Source organism: Cryptomeria japonica, chromosome 2 (assembly GCF_030272615.1).
Source record: "Cryptomeria japonica chromosome 2, Sugi_1.0, whole genome shotgun sequence".
Taxonomy (NCBI): Eukaryota; Viridiplantae; Streptophyta; class Pinopsida; order Cupressales; family Cupressaceae; genus Cryptomeria; species Cryptomeria japonica.
Window position 1 is genome coordinate 636,042,384 of NC_081406.1, and position 18,958 is coordinate 636,061,341.

Consider the following 18,958-nt stretch of genomic DNA (forward strand, 5'->3'; position numbering starts at 1 on the left):
TCATGGTTTGAAATCAAATCTGATCATACTTATTATTGTTCATAAGAGGTACGTACATCAAAGAGAGGGTGTGTGAGTTTTGTGAAGGGAGGCACAGCACTTAGGAATCTGATTTTTGGACTCGGTTCATTGCTATTGCTGACCACATCACCCCTACAGTAGGCCACCATGTTCCAGCAGACTTCTAGTGAGAATGCCAGCCATTAACAGGATTGTACCAGTCTGAATTTTGCTGCAGCAAAGTGGAAATAGCCTCAAATTTCATCTGTAGTAGTAGCACATTGATTTCAGGTAAATGCTTCAGCCATTCTACAACATAGGGCAACGTTGACATCATGCTTTTGCCATAAAACATTCCGGGTATCATTTCACCTAGTATTCAATTTACATGACAATTGATCGACAGAATGTTTCTTTATCAATTGTTGGCCAGAGATTAAAAATATTGATAATTGTTGTATTTTGGCTTGTAAATCAGTCATGGAATTCATATATATATAAACGGTGAATTTACAAACAATTGGTGTGCTGCACACCAATTGTTTGTAAATTTTTCTATGATTATGAAAGATATATGCAGTTGTTTCTAAGCACAAAACTCAAGAAATTGAATGGTTTAATGTCTGCCAACTATTTAATGACTCGTCTATAAATGGGAAATCAGTAAGATTGCAAGTTGGGTGAAATATTTTGGTAGGGACATTACACAACGTGTAAGGTAAAAATATTTCTTCAATTGGAAGGGAAAGCTCCCTTGTAACAGATAACTAAACTAAGCGCTGTTGGTGTCAAAGAGCTCTCTTTGCTGGTTATAAAATAAAATTGGTGTGGTTCAAAAATATGTGTAAACAAATGAAGGGAATGAGTTTGAAAACAAAGGAATATATAGAAAAAAGGGTCAACACATATGTGCAAATAATGCCTTGCGAGGAAAATATTCAATTGCATGTAATACAGAGCACTTGGATGTTCAAATTTGTGAATGGAAAAACTCCATATTATTACTAGTTCTACACATGGTTATGTATAGGAACACTTAGAATCCCACACCTGCACTTGACTTTTCCCATGTCAAACTCTTCTCCATATAATCATACTCGGCATTTGAGATAGCAACTAACAAATCTAGATATGCAAAATCACATTAGCAAAACACCCTTCCCATGAGAATTTTCAGCACTTGTTCATCACAAGGATTTGAACTTGGCTATGCCTTAATATCCTCACGTACTTGAACTACCATACAGGAGGACTTGACTTGTTAGCTTGCTTCTGTTACTAACCTACAAGCCAGAATAAATCCCTTGTTGCTTCCTCACAATTAAGGACTTATGTCAGCTTCCTGTTGATTTTGTAACTAGGTTAGGAAAATAAATAGGATTCGGATTGCCTTAAGGCATCATCTGAATCCTTATATGGGCTGGGCCCTGCTTCATTAAGGAAACGTGTAACTAGGGCTGGGCCCTATCTTTATGTGCACAAACTTGAATAGGGCTGGGCCCTTTATCTCCTACACGCCAAGCAGCATGAAACATGTTCATCATATTATAGGGCCAACCCTATATCACTTCATGTAACGTGTGGTCCTAAATAGGTGCGCTCCCCTTGCAATATAACTTAATCATTATTAAGATGCCAAAATAGGGCAAGACTTAAGGCAACGTGTAAGCCTTATAATTGCAATTAAATCTTGGCACAAAACTTAAGGTAAAGCCGACTTGAATTGGTCTCCACGCCACATACAAATAGAGATTCATTTGTATGTATTCATCATTCAGTTTTATCATCATCAAAGTGAAGTTAGCTCTGCAAGATCTGGAGGTTAGCGAATATTCATTGAAGGCAAGTGAACCACCTCTGAAGATCAACGAATTACTTCTGCCATCAACATTTGCCATACATGCGATCTTGGACAGTGAATACATTGAAGAGGATAGCGAGTTCCTCTTAAGGTCCACAAACATCATTAGGTCTGCAATCTTCAGTGAAGAACTACGAAGAGCTGGAAGTTGTATGCTGATAAGTCTGCTATCTTCTGCTGTTACATTGTGCCCTAGCTGGGTTACAACTGTAACTCTAATTCTGCCCTAGGTTGACAGTTATATCAGATAAGTAATTTGATCTTTATTGACATTGTATTCTACAATTAATAAAAGGATCTAGATCTGATTTGTTGCTGGGTTTTTCCTCCAAGAGGGAGGTTTTCCCAGGGTAGTCTTGTGTTGTGTGCTTCTCTATTTGTATGCTTTACTGTGCAACTTTAGTTTTCTGTTTATTGTGGATAATCTGATCATGAAAACTAACATGGTATCAGAGCCAAGTTTGCATGTGCAATGATCAGATTTATAGCTTGGACTTCTAAGTGCAGATCTAGGGTTTTCAGATGATTACATGCACAGTCAAGGTCCTTCATCTGCATCAATGGTTTCCTCATCCTCTTAGTATCTTAGAACCTTCAAAGGTGATGAATCTCAACTTATTTCAAGGGAGATAGGTAAGTGAAGTTGTAGGTGATTTGAAGCTACCTTAAAACTTACCTTATTTTGATACTTGTTGTCATCCTTATATTTCTGCTATCATATACCTGCTATCACTTATATATTCAATGTATTCATGGTTGAATAGTGATAGTGTATTGTTGACGTGTATTTTGTACACTGCCTAACACAGAATAAAATACCCAAGGGTACCTTATCCTCTCTTGAATAAAGCCTCTGATTGCTGAAGATGTCACGAGAAAGGATCAATCAGGATGACTCCAAGGTTCTTTGATGTAGGATCTCTACGTGTGGATAAGCTCTCTGTGGTATGATGTGATTTGCTGGAATCACAAGGGGACTTACATTTGATAATTGAACGTCTGATCTACTTTGAATATTGCTGGAACACAGGATTTTACTGCCTCTGATTTGAAAAAAAAGGAAAAAAGATGAGGGTGAGGAAAGGATCTAATTCTAACACTAAGAATGTAGGAGCAATGAATGATCCTTGATGAAATTCTAAGTAAGTCTTGTTTTGACATCGCTGGACCATCTCCACAAGGCTAGTGCGATCTTCGAAGGAAAGCTTTATGATGTTCAAATCATCACTGCAGGCATAGACACCATCACGCTGATGCATATCAATGAAGAAGCGATAATTGAAGTTAGGCTTAAGCTGAACGATTCCAGTTGACTACGCAAGGCAAGTCTGCAATCAACAAATTGCTAGTAGTATGGATATACGAATTTCACCATCAATCAAGCACATTTCTTCCACTCATCTAATAACATGAAATCAAATATGAGAAGTATAAAGACCATGCAAATTGTCGAATCGACCCATAAATTTCACCATTTCTTCAATGAAGTTTACAAGTCTTTTACAACAACATCTTGGCAACAATCTTTGCCTTCTCTCTCTACTCTACTCTAATTGCTATTCTATCAACTAGCTAATCACCTTCTAACTACTCTCTATCTACTAACTGCTTCCAACTATTTCTATTCTATTTCTAATGCCTCCACAAATGAAATGCTAGGGCTTATATAGTGCCCTCAATACAATTCGATGGCTAAGATCAATTCGAGATCAATGGCCAAGATTTTACAATGAAAACCCTAATTAGGGTTTGTTACAACCATTACATAACATTTAATGCTTGACCAATGATAAAATTGTATTGCTTGGACACATGTCCTCTCTGGAAAATTCCACCAATGAATAGCCGGGGTAGGTACATCGAAGTTTGTGCCACCTTCCATGAGTTAGGTACATTGAATCTGGACATGTTGAGGTGGACCACACTGACTGGAAAAGTGATGACTAGGATGCCACCTTATCTGACACTCGTAACTTGGTAGATATTCAACTTGATGTTGTTGAGAAGCTAGCTTTAATTAATTCATCTGGAACTATCTGCTTCTTCAACGAACCCTTGTTCTAACTTCTTGTGTCCTTGATGTGCAGGATGATTGATGTACCTCGCCTTGGAATACTGGATTGGAGAAGTCGCCCTTGATGATGTTAGTCCAAAGAAGGCCGTCCTTGTCGATGCTAGGCTGGAGCGAAGAAGGTCGTCCTTGTCCTTGCTTGATCGTCCTTGATCTGGCTTGATTTTCCTTGAGGAGAGTCTTCCGACTTGTAGATCTTTCGAGCTTGGAGTCGCCATCTTGATACCTACACAACATTTCAAAATTAGTAATATATCTTGAAATCTAAAAATTAAACTTTAAAAGGAAGATTCAAGATTTTAATTAGGAAACTTCATGATAAATCTTGAGTTATCATTTCCTAATTTAGGATTTTCAAAGCAAAATTTAAATCTTCAAAAAATGGTGCCAAGGTGATTACGCCATACCTCCACTTGAGAATTAACTCTAAGAAATGATGTAAAAATAGATGAATTTTGATAGGCAAAGCGTAGATCAAAGCTCTCCCTTGGATAAAATTGTGCCTCCTTTAGCTAGCTTCTTCAAGATCTGGAAATTCGCCTTCAAATGTCTTCAAAAATCTGGAAATTATCCTCCAATCCAGCAAGAAATTCACCTCTCCAATAGCCTTCAATATGAATTTCGCCCTCCTTAGTCTCCACTCTTGGTAGAAATTCGCTCCACACAAGCTAGATTTCGCACCTCCTTCCTTGCTTCTCCAAATCGCACTTGAAACAATGAGTGAATGATTTGAATAATGAAAAACACACCCCAAATATATAGAGCACTCACCATTTTATTTCCATGGGCCGACTTGGTGAAATAGGCCCCAAAATAGATAAAATTAATAAAAAGAAAGAGGCCGACTTTGCAAAAAATAATAGATAATACCCCAAGCACCCTCTTTTTTGATTTTAAATTAATAATTAATTTCAAATGCCTTTATAATTAAAAATTTCGATTTTAAGGCTCAAAATTAATTATTAAATGCCATGCGCCATCATTAAATGTCAATTTAATTTCAAAATATTTCAAGGTTTTATCGAATTTGGCATTTAGTGCGATTTGAAGGATATTGGCACCCAAGCATGGGAAAATAATAGATATCAACAAGATCGCTCTGGTCCCTTGGAGAGGGACAGGAGCGCCTATACCCTTTGGACCTCACACTTCTTGTTTTTTACGTCCAAGACCTCATTTTTGACGTCCAAGATGGCATTTTTACTTAGAATTTTGAGTTCAATTTATTCGATCTTTGAAATGAGTGCACTTTAAAGCATTTTCGCCCTGGTCCCCTGGTGAGGGACAGGAGCGATTTCATCTTTTGTCCTTGGTCTTTGTCCTTTAGATCGCCAGATCAAGTTTGGAGGTAAGCAATGACCTTCGTTCATCTCTTCTATGCATGTTCAACCCGCTTCTTCAAGGCAAAAACGTGCTTTCCCAAGATTTTCGCCCTGATCCTTGAGTGAAGGACAGGAGCGCCATTTAGTTGATTGTGCAAATTCTTGATCTCATCGTCCTTGAATTACCCTTTAAGGCACAAAACATGCTTTCTCCATTTTGCTTAAGTCGTGAAAATGAGAAATGGTATTTCAATCGTTAGGCTATTAGGCATATTGAACATTTCGCTCTGGTCCCTTGGAGAGGGACAAGAGTGCCCTAGCCAATTTTCATCGATTTGGTGGTCTTTGCAATCTCGTACCCTCTTGAAGCACTTTAAATATCATTTTGACCTTGTGTCTTGACTTGGACTCATCCAAATTTGGAGGGGAAGACTTGACAATGTATATTTCGCCCTGGTCCCTTGGAGAGGGACAGGAGCGATTTTGCATTTATAAGCTCACTTGTGTTTTGCTAGCTTCCAAAATTATCTTCAACGGATTGATCGCGTCTTCCTTCACCCACCTCAAATGTAAAACTTGTTTTTCTCTTGCCCGAATCTTGTCTTGAGGGAAAATCGCTCTGGTCCCTTGGAGAGGGACAGGAGCGCCCTAGCCAATCACCTTGGTTCCTTGGAGAGGGACAGGAGCGATTTTGTTACTTAGGCCGATTTTCTTCATTGTGGCGTACTTAAGTTATATTCAACGGGCAAAACATACTTCCCTTGACCTCCTCAAATCGCAAAACCACTTAAATCTTGCAAGGATAATGCGAAATTGGAATTCAAGCTCCGGTCCTTCAGTGAGGGACAGGAGCGATTTTTGTCCTCAAGGCCAAATCACTACAATTTTCATCCCAAAATTTCTTTGCTAGGGAAGATTTCACCTTACTTCAGGCTATGAATAAAAGTTAATGCCCAAAAAAGGTCTAAAAATGTGTATCTAAAGAAAATCGCTCTGGTCCTTCAGTGAGGGACAGAAGCGAATTTGACCTTCAAGTATAAGTGACATTTCCTTCTATGTTTCTCCTTTCTTATACTTTAAGTTATATTCCATATATACTTTCAGGATGTTTGAGAGTGGTTTCAGACCTCCAGGAGTTATATTGCAAAATCTAGTTTTTGGAGGTTTTTCAGTTTCCAGACTTAGTCAAATTTCAGGATCAGGACTTTCAAACTTAGCCAAATTTCAGGATCAGGACATCACTCAAGCCGGACTTGCTTATCCATGTGATCCCCTGGGCGACACTCAAAATGCAAAGGCTAACTAACAAAACCCTAAAAGACCAAAAAACAAACCCTAAAAAGCAAAAAAGAAAGGGTCCCCATTTGCAATGGGGCGATGTGTGAAATGGTCACAACATCTAGCGCCACCTTGAATAAATGTTCCTGAAACATTTCAGAGATAAAGACTCAATCGACACCTAGAATCTCCGGAAAATTCAACCTAGCTCATCAAGAGATTAGAAAATGTACTCAAAGTAGAAGGAGAATCTTTGACCGGATCTAGACACTTAGTCTTTGATTACCCAGGTGTGTGCAAGTGTATTCATTCCTCTCGACAAGACAACTATGACTTTCAGGTTCCCCTGTGATCGGCTACATAGTTTATCTGAACTTCAAAAGCATCCTGGATAGAGCCTCGCTGCCAGCCAGACGTCCATAGTCCCGACGAGGTTATCGCCGCAAGCTCACGAACATTGCTCCATTGCCAGCCAGGCGTCTATAGCCCCGATGGAGTTACTCGCATATTCCCCTTAGCCAATTTTGATATTTCATTTCATTTCATTTTTTATTTTTATTTTTTCTCTTTCATTTTCTCATTTTTTCCTTTTGATATCGCTTTTTCATTCCGTCAATTCCTTTGGCTCGTAAGCAGTGAAGCTTACTAGGGTTTGAGGATTGCGGTGGCGCTGAAGCCAGATTTTAGATTTTTCACCAATCACAGCTTTGCCTGAAAACCATAATGACTCGGAGTCTATTAATGTGTGAAGATATAGTAATCAACAGATGTCGGCATCAAGACACAGAAAATGATTCCCTTCCAAGTCAAATACAGGTCCTGATCAGATGATAAAGCTGAAGAGGAACAACCTCGGATTCCAAGCACTTCATGAATAGATATCTAAGAAATGAGTCTAACATAAGATCCAGGATGTTGCCAGTGTGTGAGCAACAACACAAACGCCTTTCTCACAAGATGGAGGCTCCTACTCAAGACACCTAAACTAAAGCAAACCAACCAACGGACTGACTCAAAGCAAACTAAACTAAAGCGCACACCAAAAGCAAACTAAAGAAAGCAAACAACTAAACTACCTGAGCCACACTAGATCATGAGTCAAATGACTCAAGGCAAATTAAGAACAAGGCTCAAAAGACCTCTAATCTAAAAACACGAAAAGAAAACCTACTCTAAACCTATATACAAGAGTCCTAGACTCGACACAACTCAAAGAAGCAAAATATATACATGACTTTACATGATTTCTCAGGTTGTGCAACAGGAGCATGGCAAACGTGATGGTTCTCAGTCGGGCAAATTCATCCTTAAACACAGAAAGGCAAACTCTCACCACGCATTTCTCATACTCAAGCAAGTTTTCACTCAAAATGATCAACTGGGGTAATTCGTTAGGACCATGATCAATCCAAATGCAAGTTGTTTTCCCAAAATCCCCATAATCAAAATCATAATAACTTTCAAGGCTAGGATTAAGGAAAGAAACAACCTGGCATATTTCAGGCTCAGACGGAACTGTATTGTTGGAAGCGAGGTCACCAGCTGCTTCAGGAGGTCGCCATTGATGATGAACTATTCCACGAGCATCCACAACATGTTGATCTTGATTTGGAAATTCCTGAAACAAGCTCAGCGCCCCTTTGAATAGCTCAAGATTCTCTGTTTTCACTGAGACATCTTGCATAAACCAAGCATCTTCATGAAATTTTGTTATCATATCTTCAAAAATGAGAGTCTCCTTGAGGGATTGAGCTTCAAACATCTCCTCTAGTGGATCAAAGATAATCTTAGGTGGCCTTTCTCCTTCAAGCATAGTCTCGGGAGGTCGGAGTTGATGATGGATCATATCACTTACAATAACTGGCTTATCTTGAAAAAAATTTGGCAGTGATTCTATTTGTGTTTCCTCTACAAGATCCTTCAACACTTTCTCAAATAGCATAATGGTGATGAAATCTTCAAGCGCCCCTTTGAATTGTTCTTCATACTTGGGCTCACTTACGATAATTTGTAGTTCTTGATTGTCCCTTTTAAGAATGCCATTTGAGACCTCTTGCAATTCAATCTCAAGGATTTCCTTTTGTAGCATAAGTGAGAATTCCTCAAGGAATGAATCGTCCTCTCCTTTGATCGCTTGTTCAACTCCTGGATCTTCCTTTATCACTGCTTGAGTACTCTCAACTAATTCTTCAACTTTTGTTTCATGATATTCCTTTTCAGGTGCAAGGCATGGCGGGCTATCTATACATTGTTCCTCAAGTGCATTGGTATCATCAACGTACACTTGATCCTTCTCACATTCAGATGTTGGAGCAATGCACTGTTCAGAGGTTCTCCTGAATTCGGCTGCGAGATGTGCACCCCAAGATTTGTTCATAATACATTCTTCCTCGGGCAAAGTTGGCATTCCAAACTGGTTTCTGACTTGATTGATAGCCATTTCACATACTGAGCAAGTAAATTCAGAGTGAGGTGAGTTGTGAATTCTACACCACAATGGTAGCAATATGTTTTCAAGACGCATTTCACCATCCAAAATGAGTTGACTCTCGATCATCCACATGAAGCTTAGAAGTGGATCTTTAGTCTCTGGGACACTAAAGTTGCCTTCTTCTGTTTCTGGCCTGGGGACATCCCAAAAGAAGATTTTTCCCTGCGTTGCCGATTCCATCCTTGATAAGTACTTCAAGCAATGCATTTCATCATGTTCCTCTGTCTCGTGGATTCGACACTGCCCTGGTCTTGCAAACTCTGACAATCTGCGTGGATAAAGTTGTGTATCTAATCTCCACCAAAGTTTAGGAAAATCGACTTGTTGCTCCTCGTGAAACTGTTGCCGCTCCATTGAGAAATCTTTTCTTTTTGATTTTTCGATTTTTTGATTTTTTTGGATTTTCTATTTTTCACTTTTTTGGATTTTCTATTTTTCACTTTTTTTGGATTTTCTGGAATAAGAGAGATCTTGACTATCTCAGATTCAACTTGAAAGCTCAACTGGTTCCAGCTTGATTTCTTCTCGCGTAAGTCCAACTGACGACCCAACGATCACCTTCCGTCGAGTGTTTGAGAAAAAGCTTTCCACTGATCTTCCTTGGATTCAAGAGTTCGTGTTCGTTGTCAGGCACTCCTTCAATTCTATCGAGCGTGGAGGAGGGTAAAAAGCTCTGGAAAATTTCTTCAAATGCGATGTGACTTGACAAGATTGGACTTTCAAATGCTCAGCCCTCCTTCTAGCGGCAATTCTGTTGACGTGTATTTTGTACACAATCAAACACAGAATAAAATACCTAAAGGTACCTTATCCTCTCTTGAGTAAAGCCTACAAGAACCTTGAAGTCATCCCGATTGATCCTTTTCGCGACATCTTCAGCATTCGGAGGCTTTACTCAAGAGAGGATAAGGTACCTTTAGGTATTTTATTCTGTGTTTGATTGTGTACAAAATACACGTCAACATGTATATATATGGATGTGCATTAACTATTAGGATCCGAGTATAGGTAAATTTCTTCTATCTATATGTCTGAATTTGTGTGTTGAGGGTTTGTAAGGGTTGGTGTTTTGTTTTACTATATCATGTCTCTAAGGTAACCTAATGTCTACTCTTGAAGATAATGTTTTCAGATTATGTCTCTCTGAAGAAAGCTTTCATGCATGACCTGAGAAGCCCTCCCTCAATCAGATCTTGTCATCGGACTAATTATGAAAGTCTACCTTTCATCTCTCTCTTTTAAGATGCTTTGGGTCCACTTCGTAAGTAAGAATGAATCATCAGGTCTGTGAATTCTTTATTTAGATAGGGTTTTAGAGGGAGTCTTGATATCTTTTAATATCTCAATTTCATTCTTGGGTTCTAATCATAATGTTTTAATAGAGGAATTGATAATATATATCTAATGTATATTCCTTGTCTATTGCAAAATGTTTATTTATGACGATACTAACCATGATACACTGGGTGTATCATCCACCCTCTGCGGAGTGCAAGGTGGTAGTTCTCGCTCACCCTCTGCGGAGTGCAAGGTGATAGTTCTCGCTCACCCTCTGCGGAGTGCAAGGTGGCAGGTTTCTCTCACCCTCTGCAGAGTGCAAGGTGAGTTCACCCTCTGCGGTGTGCAAGGTGACAGATTGTCCTTCTCTGGGAGAAGTTTATGTATCCTCTGCGGTTGTGCATGATTTATGTTATATGGTTATATATATCTTTGAGTATTAATTATTGCAGGTGTGCATATGGAAAAGTCTCTTTCATCCTCTGTGGATGTGCATGATGAAAGATAATGGTGTTATATGCAGGTTCCCAAGAAAGTGTGAACTTATGAAGCGTTGGCTTCTTCCTCTGCAGGCATTGCTAGAGAAGATCATGTAAAGGTTCATTGTAATGTAATTGCGTGATCAAATCACGAATTGTATATTGATTGAACTATTAGGGTTGGGCCCTAATCCTAAACCTTGTAAATATTCATGCCGTGGGTTTGTCCATGTGAATTTGGTTATGTATTTATTTTCCTCCCTAGTTAAGAGGGAGTGTTGATTTTGTAACTAGGTTAGGAAAATAAATAGGATTCGGATTGCCTTAAGGCATCATTTGAATCCTTATATGGGCTGGGCCCTGCTTCATTAAGGAAGCGTGTAACTAGGGCTGGGCCCTATCTCTATGTGCACAAACTCGAATAGGGCTGGGCCCTTTATCTCCTACACGCCAAGCAACATGAAACATGTTCATCATATTATAGAGCCGACCCTATATCACTTCATGTAACGTGTGGTCCTAAATAGGTGCGCTCCCCTTGCAATATAACTTAATCATTATTAAGATGCCAAAATAGGGCAAGACTTAAGGCAACGTGTAAGCCTTATAATTGCAATTAAATCTTGGCACAAAACTTAAGGTAAAGCTGACTTGAATTGGTCTCCATGCCACATACAAATAGAGATTCATTTGTATGTATTCATCATTCAGTTTTATCATCATCAAAGTGAAGTTAGCTCTGCAAGATCTGGAGGTTAGCGAATATTCATTGAAGGCAAGTGAACCACCTCTGAATATCAACGAATTACTTCTGCCATCAGCATTTGCCATACATGCGATCTTGGACAGTGAATACATTGAAGAGGATAGCGAGTTCCTCTTGAAGGTCCACAAACATCATTAGGTCTGCAATCTTCAGTGAAGAACTACGAAGAGCTGGAAGTTGTATGCTGATAAGTCTGCTATCTTCTGCTGTTACATTGTGCCCTAGCTGGGTTACGACTGTAACTCTAATTCTGCCCTAGGTTGACAGTTATATCAGATAAGTAATCTGATCTTTATTGACATTGTATTCTACAATTAATAAAAGGGTCTAGATCTGATTTGTTGCTGGGTTTTTCCTCCAAGAGGGAGGTTTTCCCAGGGTAGTCTTGTGTTGTGTGATTCTCTATTTGTATGCTTTACTGTGCAACTTTAGTTTTCTGTTTATTGTGGATAATCTGATCATGAAAACTAACACTTCCAACAATGATGGTTGGCTGTTTTCCTGAACTTGTAAAATAAATATGCATACAATGAGTATGTTGCTTGGTTCAGTCAAATTATGCATTAAGTTTTATCATGCAAATACTTTGGATGATATCCAACTACATTCGTATATTTAAACGTTTTGCTACATCGTTAGATTCCTTTTCCTTATGAAACTAACAGTCAATCAGATTTACAGCATTCAGAGATTCCTATTGGGATTTCCTTCAAGTTCCAATGGGTACAATTAAATTCAGAGAGACATAACTAAGTTGCAACATCTCACAGGAGCCTCTGATGTTTGTGTCTATGCTAAACAGTATAAGTAATGTAATAATCAGGTTCCAAGAAATATACCATACGAGTGCCGTCAAAGAAGAAAGTCAACTCTTAACAAACATGTATTCCTCATAGTATGAATCCTTTTAAAGTTTTATGTTTCTGAAAAGTAAGCATATATTATGAAAGGAAGCTAAGGTGCGGAAGATGCTTCCTAACATTAATCTAGTGGAGGAGATAGTGCAAATTTTCTTTACAAATCTTCTATTACAATATCAGAAACACATTCACAAATAGATAATAGACATGCATAAAGATCAACACAATAAACACAACATATATCATAGGGAAAACCCTTTCAAGTGAAAAACCTCACACTCCAAAAGCACAACACTTTGTATTCCAATAGACAAATTCTTACAATACAATATAGCATTTAGCTTCTTCAACAATAGTCTACAACTGACAACCCACAATTTGGATTAATTCTGGTAGTAGAACACTTCCCCTGCAAACAACATAACTAATACTCTCCAAGGCTACCTTTTATAGAGAAATACAACAGCAAAGGAAGCTTCTAGATGAAGTCACAAGATGGGGTCGTGCAAAGCATTTGGCTCTATTTTTCGGCCACCAAAAAGCATGCAAATGACACATGTACACCTCCAAATGACTCCCCATTCAAACCTCCTAAGTTAGCCACCCAAAATTTACTATTTCGAGGTCTGTTAGATGCTATTACGCATATGTTAGATGCTATTACGCATCTTACAAACATCATAATTTACAACACTTAAAGCTGTAAGAGAATCCGTCATAAATGACTAATATTAACCTATTCTCTTACAACTCGTCATAACCCAACTTGGGCACCCACCTTCTCTATGCAAAAGGTATCTCCTGCCACTTGTCCAATATGTCATAGAATCTATCATAGGCTGCCACTTGTCAAGATCCTCAAAGTGGGATGCCTATCTCCATATGTGCAACATGTGTCATACAGTCATTGCCAAGAAGGAACCACCAAGCATGTGGGTCCCACTAGATGACTAGACATTTTGTAGGCAAATAATAAATAAATAAATGCATAATCAATGTTAGGATTTGCAAAGGTTGAGACACCTTAACCCCAACATATTATCTATATAACGATAAACTTACTTTATTTTGATAAATGCTTTTCTTTTCAATTGTTTCCTATTTTCAATTATTGCGGGATATCATATAATTATTTATGCTAAATTCAACATAAAGTAAAACAAACATGATTATGTTTTGTTCCCAATTCAACAAAGTATGGTGTCTATTTGATTTATTGACTAGTATATTGGGGTTTTGACTCAAAACTTAGTGTGTGAGTTGAGCAGCTCTCAAAATTTTTATTTATCTTTAATTTGAATTTTTTTTAATTTTTTCCATAATTTAATAGATACTGCTTGCTATTTCTACAAAGTAAAGAGATATTCCAACTCTTAACCAACAAGTATTCCTCATAGTATGAATCCTTTAAAAGCTTTATGTTTTTGAAAAGTAAGCATGTAGTATCTGTGTAACTATAAATTGATTTTATTTTGATAAATCATAAATGCATTTCTTTTCAACTGTTTCCTGTTTTCAATTATGGCTGGATATCGTATAATTATTTATTCTAAATTCCATATAAAGTAAAACAAACATGACTATCTTTTGTCCCCAAGTTAAGAAAGTCTGGTTTCTATTTGATTCATCGGTTAGTATATTGGGTTTTGACGCAAAATTTAGTGTGTTTGTTGAGCAGCTTTTAAATTTTTAGAATTTTCCTATCATTTTATAGATACTGCTTTGTGTTTCTAGAAAGTAAAGATCAAACTCGGTATTTCAGTAATAAACTAAAAACATTGACACTCGAAATGTTTGATGGATGGCAGTGCTTTCAAATGTGCCTTGCAAAGTCGTTTAAAACGGGTAAAATGGAAGATAATTGTTCAGATTTGTGTGGTCAAATTTATGCATAATTGTAAATACAATCTTGATATGATTTGTATTCATATTTCCAGTCTGAATATAATTTAAATTTGTTTGACTGTTACAATCAAGATAAAAGGAGTGGCAGATGATGATGGATTGAATGCGTTTTGTGATTATTTTTCGAAAGATATTTCGCTATCCCCGGTAATTTTGAATTCAGCTCTTTCTGTTGATTCTTAGCTCTTACTTTTCTTTTACATTAAAGGACAATGTGAAATCAGCTATTCCTGTTCATTCTTATTTGTTGTTTTCCTAATATGAAAAAGGTACATTTTACTTATTTATTTTAATGGATTTCACTTCTAAGAGACAAGCAATGATGCTTTGACTTGCAGGGAACAACTATTGATTTTCATCGGTTGCCAGGAGGACACCTAAGGACAGACAGTAAGTAATTTATTGTGGTATTGCAGTTTGAAGGATTGTTTGATATGGATGACCTGCTTCCCATATTTAAGTGAATGCTAAATACAATTCGTGGCACCTTGCAGTTGATGGCAAGGAACTCGGCACAATCTATAGCCGTGACCTCTGTAGTGAGTTTTCTACTTCTTTTCATGCCTGAGAATTTCGTTCAGTCAATCTTAGCAATTTCTTTTCCTTGGTCTGGTTGATCAAACTGTCTCTCCCCAAATGATTTTTTAACATAATCATGTAAGATTCTGTTGTCTATCTGATGCTTATACAGGAGCATTTTTTGAAATGTATGTCGGAGAAGGTCCCGTTTCATCGAAAGCAAAGCAAGAAATTGGGGACAATATTGGTCTTGTTCTTCAAAAATGTTAATACGTTTTTCTCATATTCTTGAATGGTAATTTTTTCCAATTTTGTAGCGAAGTTCAATTCAAGATTACGAGGGGTGCAATTTTGGTGCTAAAAAGGCATGTCTTTCATCCCTAATAAAATAGAGTCCATCATATATTTGGTATTTACCATGCATTAATGGAACGGACACAAACATTCAATACTGGACTATTTGTGGTGAGATTAATATCTTTAGAAGACAAACAATTGCCTGTTCAATCGAATATTATGTCATCAAATATCAGGTGAAGAGAATTCAGATACATGTTATGTGCACCAGCATATTTGCCATCCAAGTGATTTTTCGTCCTTCAAATTTGTCGACAAAACTGTATTTCTCTTGTATTTTGATTTGGCAAGAAGAGATCGTCTAGGAGGGTACTGACTACATCTGTGAATATAAAGCAGAAAAAATGTCATTACCTTCCATTTGGCAGTATCAATTGTACCAAATACAACAGTTCCTCATTACATTTAATATTGTTGTAATATTATTAGTTCCTGTCGAGGCATTCGTGAGGATGAATCAATTAGTATTACATATTTATAAAAAGATGGTTTTTTTTTTGTTTTTTTGTTTTTGTTTTGTTTTGTTTTGTTTTTTAATTTTATTTTTATTTTTTTATTTTGTAATTTCTATCAGTTCATATTGAAAATAGTGGGTAAATAATTTAATTTTCATTCAATTCAACTTTTTAAGGTCGAAGACAATAAGGTGTACATACCCTACCTCTTTGTGGGATTTGAAAAATCAAGAGCACAAGTTCTCCACCACTAGATCAATTCAGGTTGTACAAATAGAAAATTCAATTTTACTAAAAAAAAATAAATTCAATTATATTTGCGGCTTTTATTAATTATTTGGTGGGAAGAACACCTTTTTTAGTAAAGGCTTATGTAAAATCCAATAATATTATTTGAAGATTTTGTTTTATGTTTTAATTTGATTTAAAATATAATATTATAAAAAATAACAAAGAATAAAGATAAAGTAAATTTAAGATAATTTTTTTTTCCAGGATAGATATATAGATATTATAAATATTTAAATATGTTTTTACTTTATTTTGTAAGAAATAAAAGATGCAAAATAAATGTTTTTATTTGAATAATAAATTTAATTAAATAGATTTAAATTATTTAAGTTAAATTTTAAGATTTAAATATTTAATTTTAGATGATGATTAAAAAGAAAGGAGATAAGATATTGTTTAACTTTCTTTAATTATATATAGTTTAAATTTTTTATATTTTATTATTACATACAATATAATATTCTAAATAAATTCAATTTAGTATTATATACTTTTTGATATAATTTTAACTACTATATTTTTTTCATTTAACATTATATTTTATTTATGCTAGATATATGATATCTTTATTATTTATTTATGTTTTATATAAATAAGATTTATATTTATTATTATATATCATGCTTAATAATATACATTATTTAATAAAAATATATTATAATTTTAACATAATATCTAGAATATAAAATATTATTTGTATCATTTTTTCATATTCTTTAATTAAATATAGGTATCTCTTTTTAATATTTATTAATAACTTTTTAGTTCATTTCATGCAAATACCTAGAATGTCATTTGCAACTAATAAATATATTTCAAATCGTTTTATAACTAATACTATTCATTCACAAATTCTTTGTTTCTCCCCCTATCTCTATCTCTCTATCTCTATTTTTATTTCTAACTATTTGCTCTCTATCCCTTTCTTTAAATCTCACCTCTCCCTCTTTATCTATGTTTCATTATCTACAATCTCTTTCTTATTCTCTCCATTCCTTCCCTATCTCTTTTTCTCTCCCCCTCTCTATGTATATATCTACTTATCCCTACTCTCTATATATCACCTCCTATATTATTATCTTTCTATCTCTCCATCTCCTCCTCTCTCATTATATCCCCTTTTTTTTATTTCTATTTCTTCCTGTCCCTTTTACTCTCCCCTTCTGAACATCTCTCTCTCTCTCTCTCTCTCTCTCTCTCTCTCTCTCTCTCTCTCTCAACACTATTGGCAAGAACTTGATGCATTGCGTCCCTTGTTTTTTAGTTATTTCCATGGAATCAAATGACTTTGTAAATTTTTGATTAATTGTACGTTTGGTATGTCATAAAAACAATAGTGATAGAGATATGTTTGCCACCAATCTCTTGACAAAACATAATTATAGCTTGAATCCACTGTTTTATAATCTAAAGGAGGTATGAACTTCAAATACTATCTACAAATCATGAAATAAGAAATCTTTATAGCCTCAATGTGGGTACACCTATTAGATCATTGGTTTGTCGAGAACCTAAAATATTTCTTTGATGTTACATTCTGCACATGCATTTCCATTGTAAAATAAACATATCCCATTGTTTAGACAAGCATCAATCAAAGAGTAAAACTTTGTTGGAAACAATTGCATGTGCTATAATTTAGGAGTACACACACACACACACACATATAATATGTATGTGTATGTGTGTGTATGCATATGCATATGTATATGTATACGTGTGTGTATATATATGTATATGTATACATATATGTGTATACATATTGTAAACACCTAAAATTGTTTAGTCTAATTTTATTTATTTAATTATCTTAGCTTAATTCTTCTATTAATTAAATGAATATTTATTTATTTAATTAACTCATTTATCCTCTTCTAGCTTTATTTCTCATTTAAATAAATATTTTTATTTATTTAAATTACCCTTTTTCTAAATTAAATAAATATCTTATTTATTTAATTGATCACACTTCCTCTATTAATTAAATAAATCTTTATTTATTTAATTAATTCATTATCTTTTTTCTACCCATGACACATGTCATTCATCTCTTAATTCCTGCACTACCTACTCTCTCATTATTTTCTTATTTTCTCTACCTACCCTCTAATCATAGCCGACCATTTATCTTTTACACCTCTCAATATTATCCCTCAATTTCTTATAGTGTCTTCTATATAAGGAGATGCTTCCTTCATTATCAAACCCTACCCGACTACTCTATGCTTTCGAACTTTCATATGCGATCAAGCCTACTTGCAACCACATTTCCGTTCTTTGTTGAGCTTTTGTGCACACATAAAATCTGGGAGAGCAAGATCAATGGAGATAGGAAGAATGGAGATTCAAACCCTATTGGACATGTGATGGTATAATCTTTGAGATTTCATTTGATTTGCATTGTCTTAGGTAATCTTCGTATGTTATGGTGGATCTTTGTTGTTGTTAGGCTAGGGTTTTGTGGTTGAATTCATTTAGTCTTTCAATATTGTTTATCCACTTTCACCATAAACATTTTGGCACGCCCCGTGGGACAAGGATTTTTTTTAGATCTGTGTTTTTTTGCAGGTTTATATTGCTGTTTTGTAAAACAATTTGGAGAATAACCTTGTGATGCTAAGGTTTTGGACACAAAATCAAGATCTTGGAGAGATTTGATCCGATCTCACAAACGGTTTGGATTTTTTGCATAAAATTTTGTTGTTAGGTTTAAGATAGTATCAAGAGCTCTCAATCCAAAATTCAAAATTTTTGGAGCACATGTTCATTTTCTCTGAATTTTTTATGATTTTTCATAAAAAAATAATTTTGAGAGCAAATGAGTGAATTTTTTGGATTTTCTTACATTTTTGGAAATCTCTCATAATTATACACAGGATCTGTTCTTTGTGATTTTAATTTTGATGCAAAATATTTCCTTAAAAATCAGATCTTTAAAAATTAGAGTTTTTCATTATTTTGATCAGATCTCACAAACGACTTTGAATTGTGGCATAATTTTTTTTTCGAAGGTCAATAACATTAT

General features: G+C 35.6%; 1 protein-coding gene across 3 annotated transcripts in view; it reads left to right on the forward strand.

Annotated features, from left to right (window-relative positions):
- The window catches only part of LOC131055568 (fatty-acid-binding protein 2), a 60,848-nt gene extending 45,208 nt beyond the window's left edge, over window positions 1-15,640 (forward strand). The window contains exons 7-11 of one of the 3 annotated variants that reach the window (XM_057990037.2): window positions 14,215-14,251; window positions 14,384-14,458; window positions 14,650-14,701; window positions 14,806-14,850; window positions 15,003-15,640. In XM_057990037.2, the coding sequence (XP_057846020.1) occupies window positions 14,215-14,251; window positions 14,384-14,458; window positions 14,650-14,701; window positions 14,806-14,850; window positions 15,003-15,100 (307 nt within the window). In that variant the 3' untranslated portion in view covers window positions 15,101-15,640. Of the gene's footprint in view, window positions 1-10,824; window positions 11,032-14,214; window positions 14,252-14,383; window positions 14,459-14,649; window positions 14,702-14,805; window positions 14,851-15,002 lie in introns of those variants that run through there. The other 2 variants (XR_009108397.2, XM_057990044.2) reach the window with 2 other exon arrangements.
- The last annotated feature ends 3,318 nt before the right edge of the window (window positions 15,641-18,958 follow it).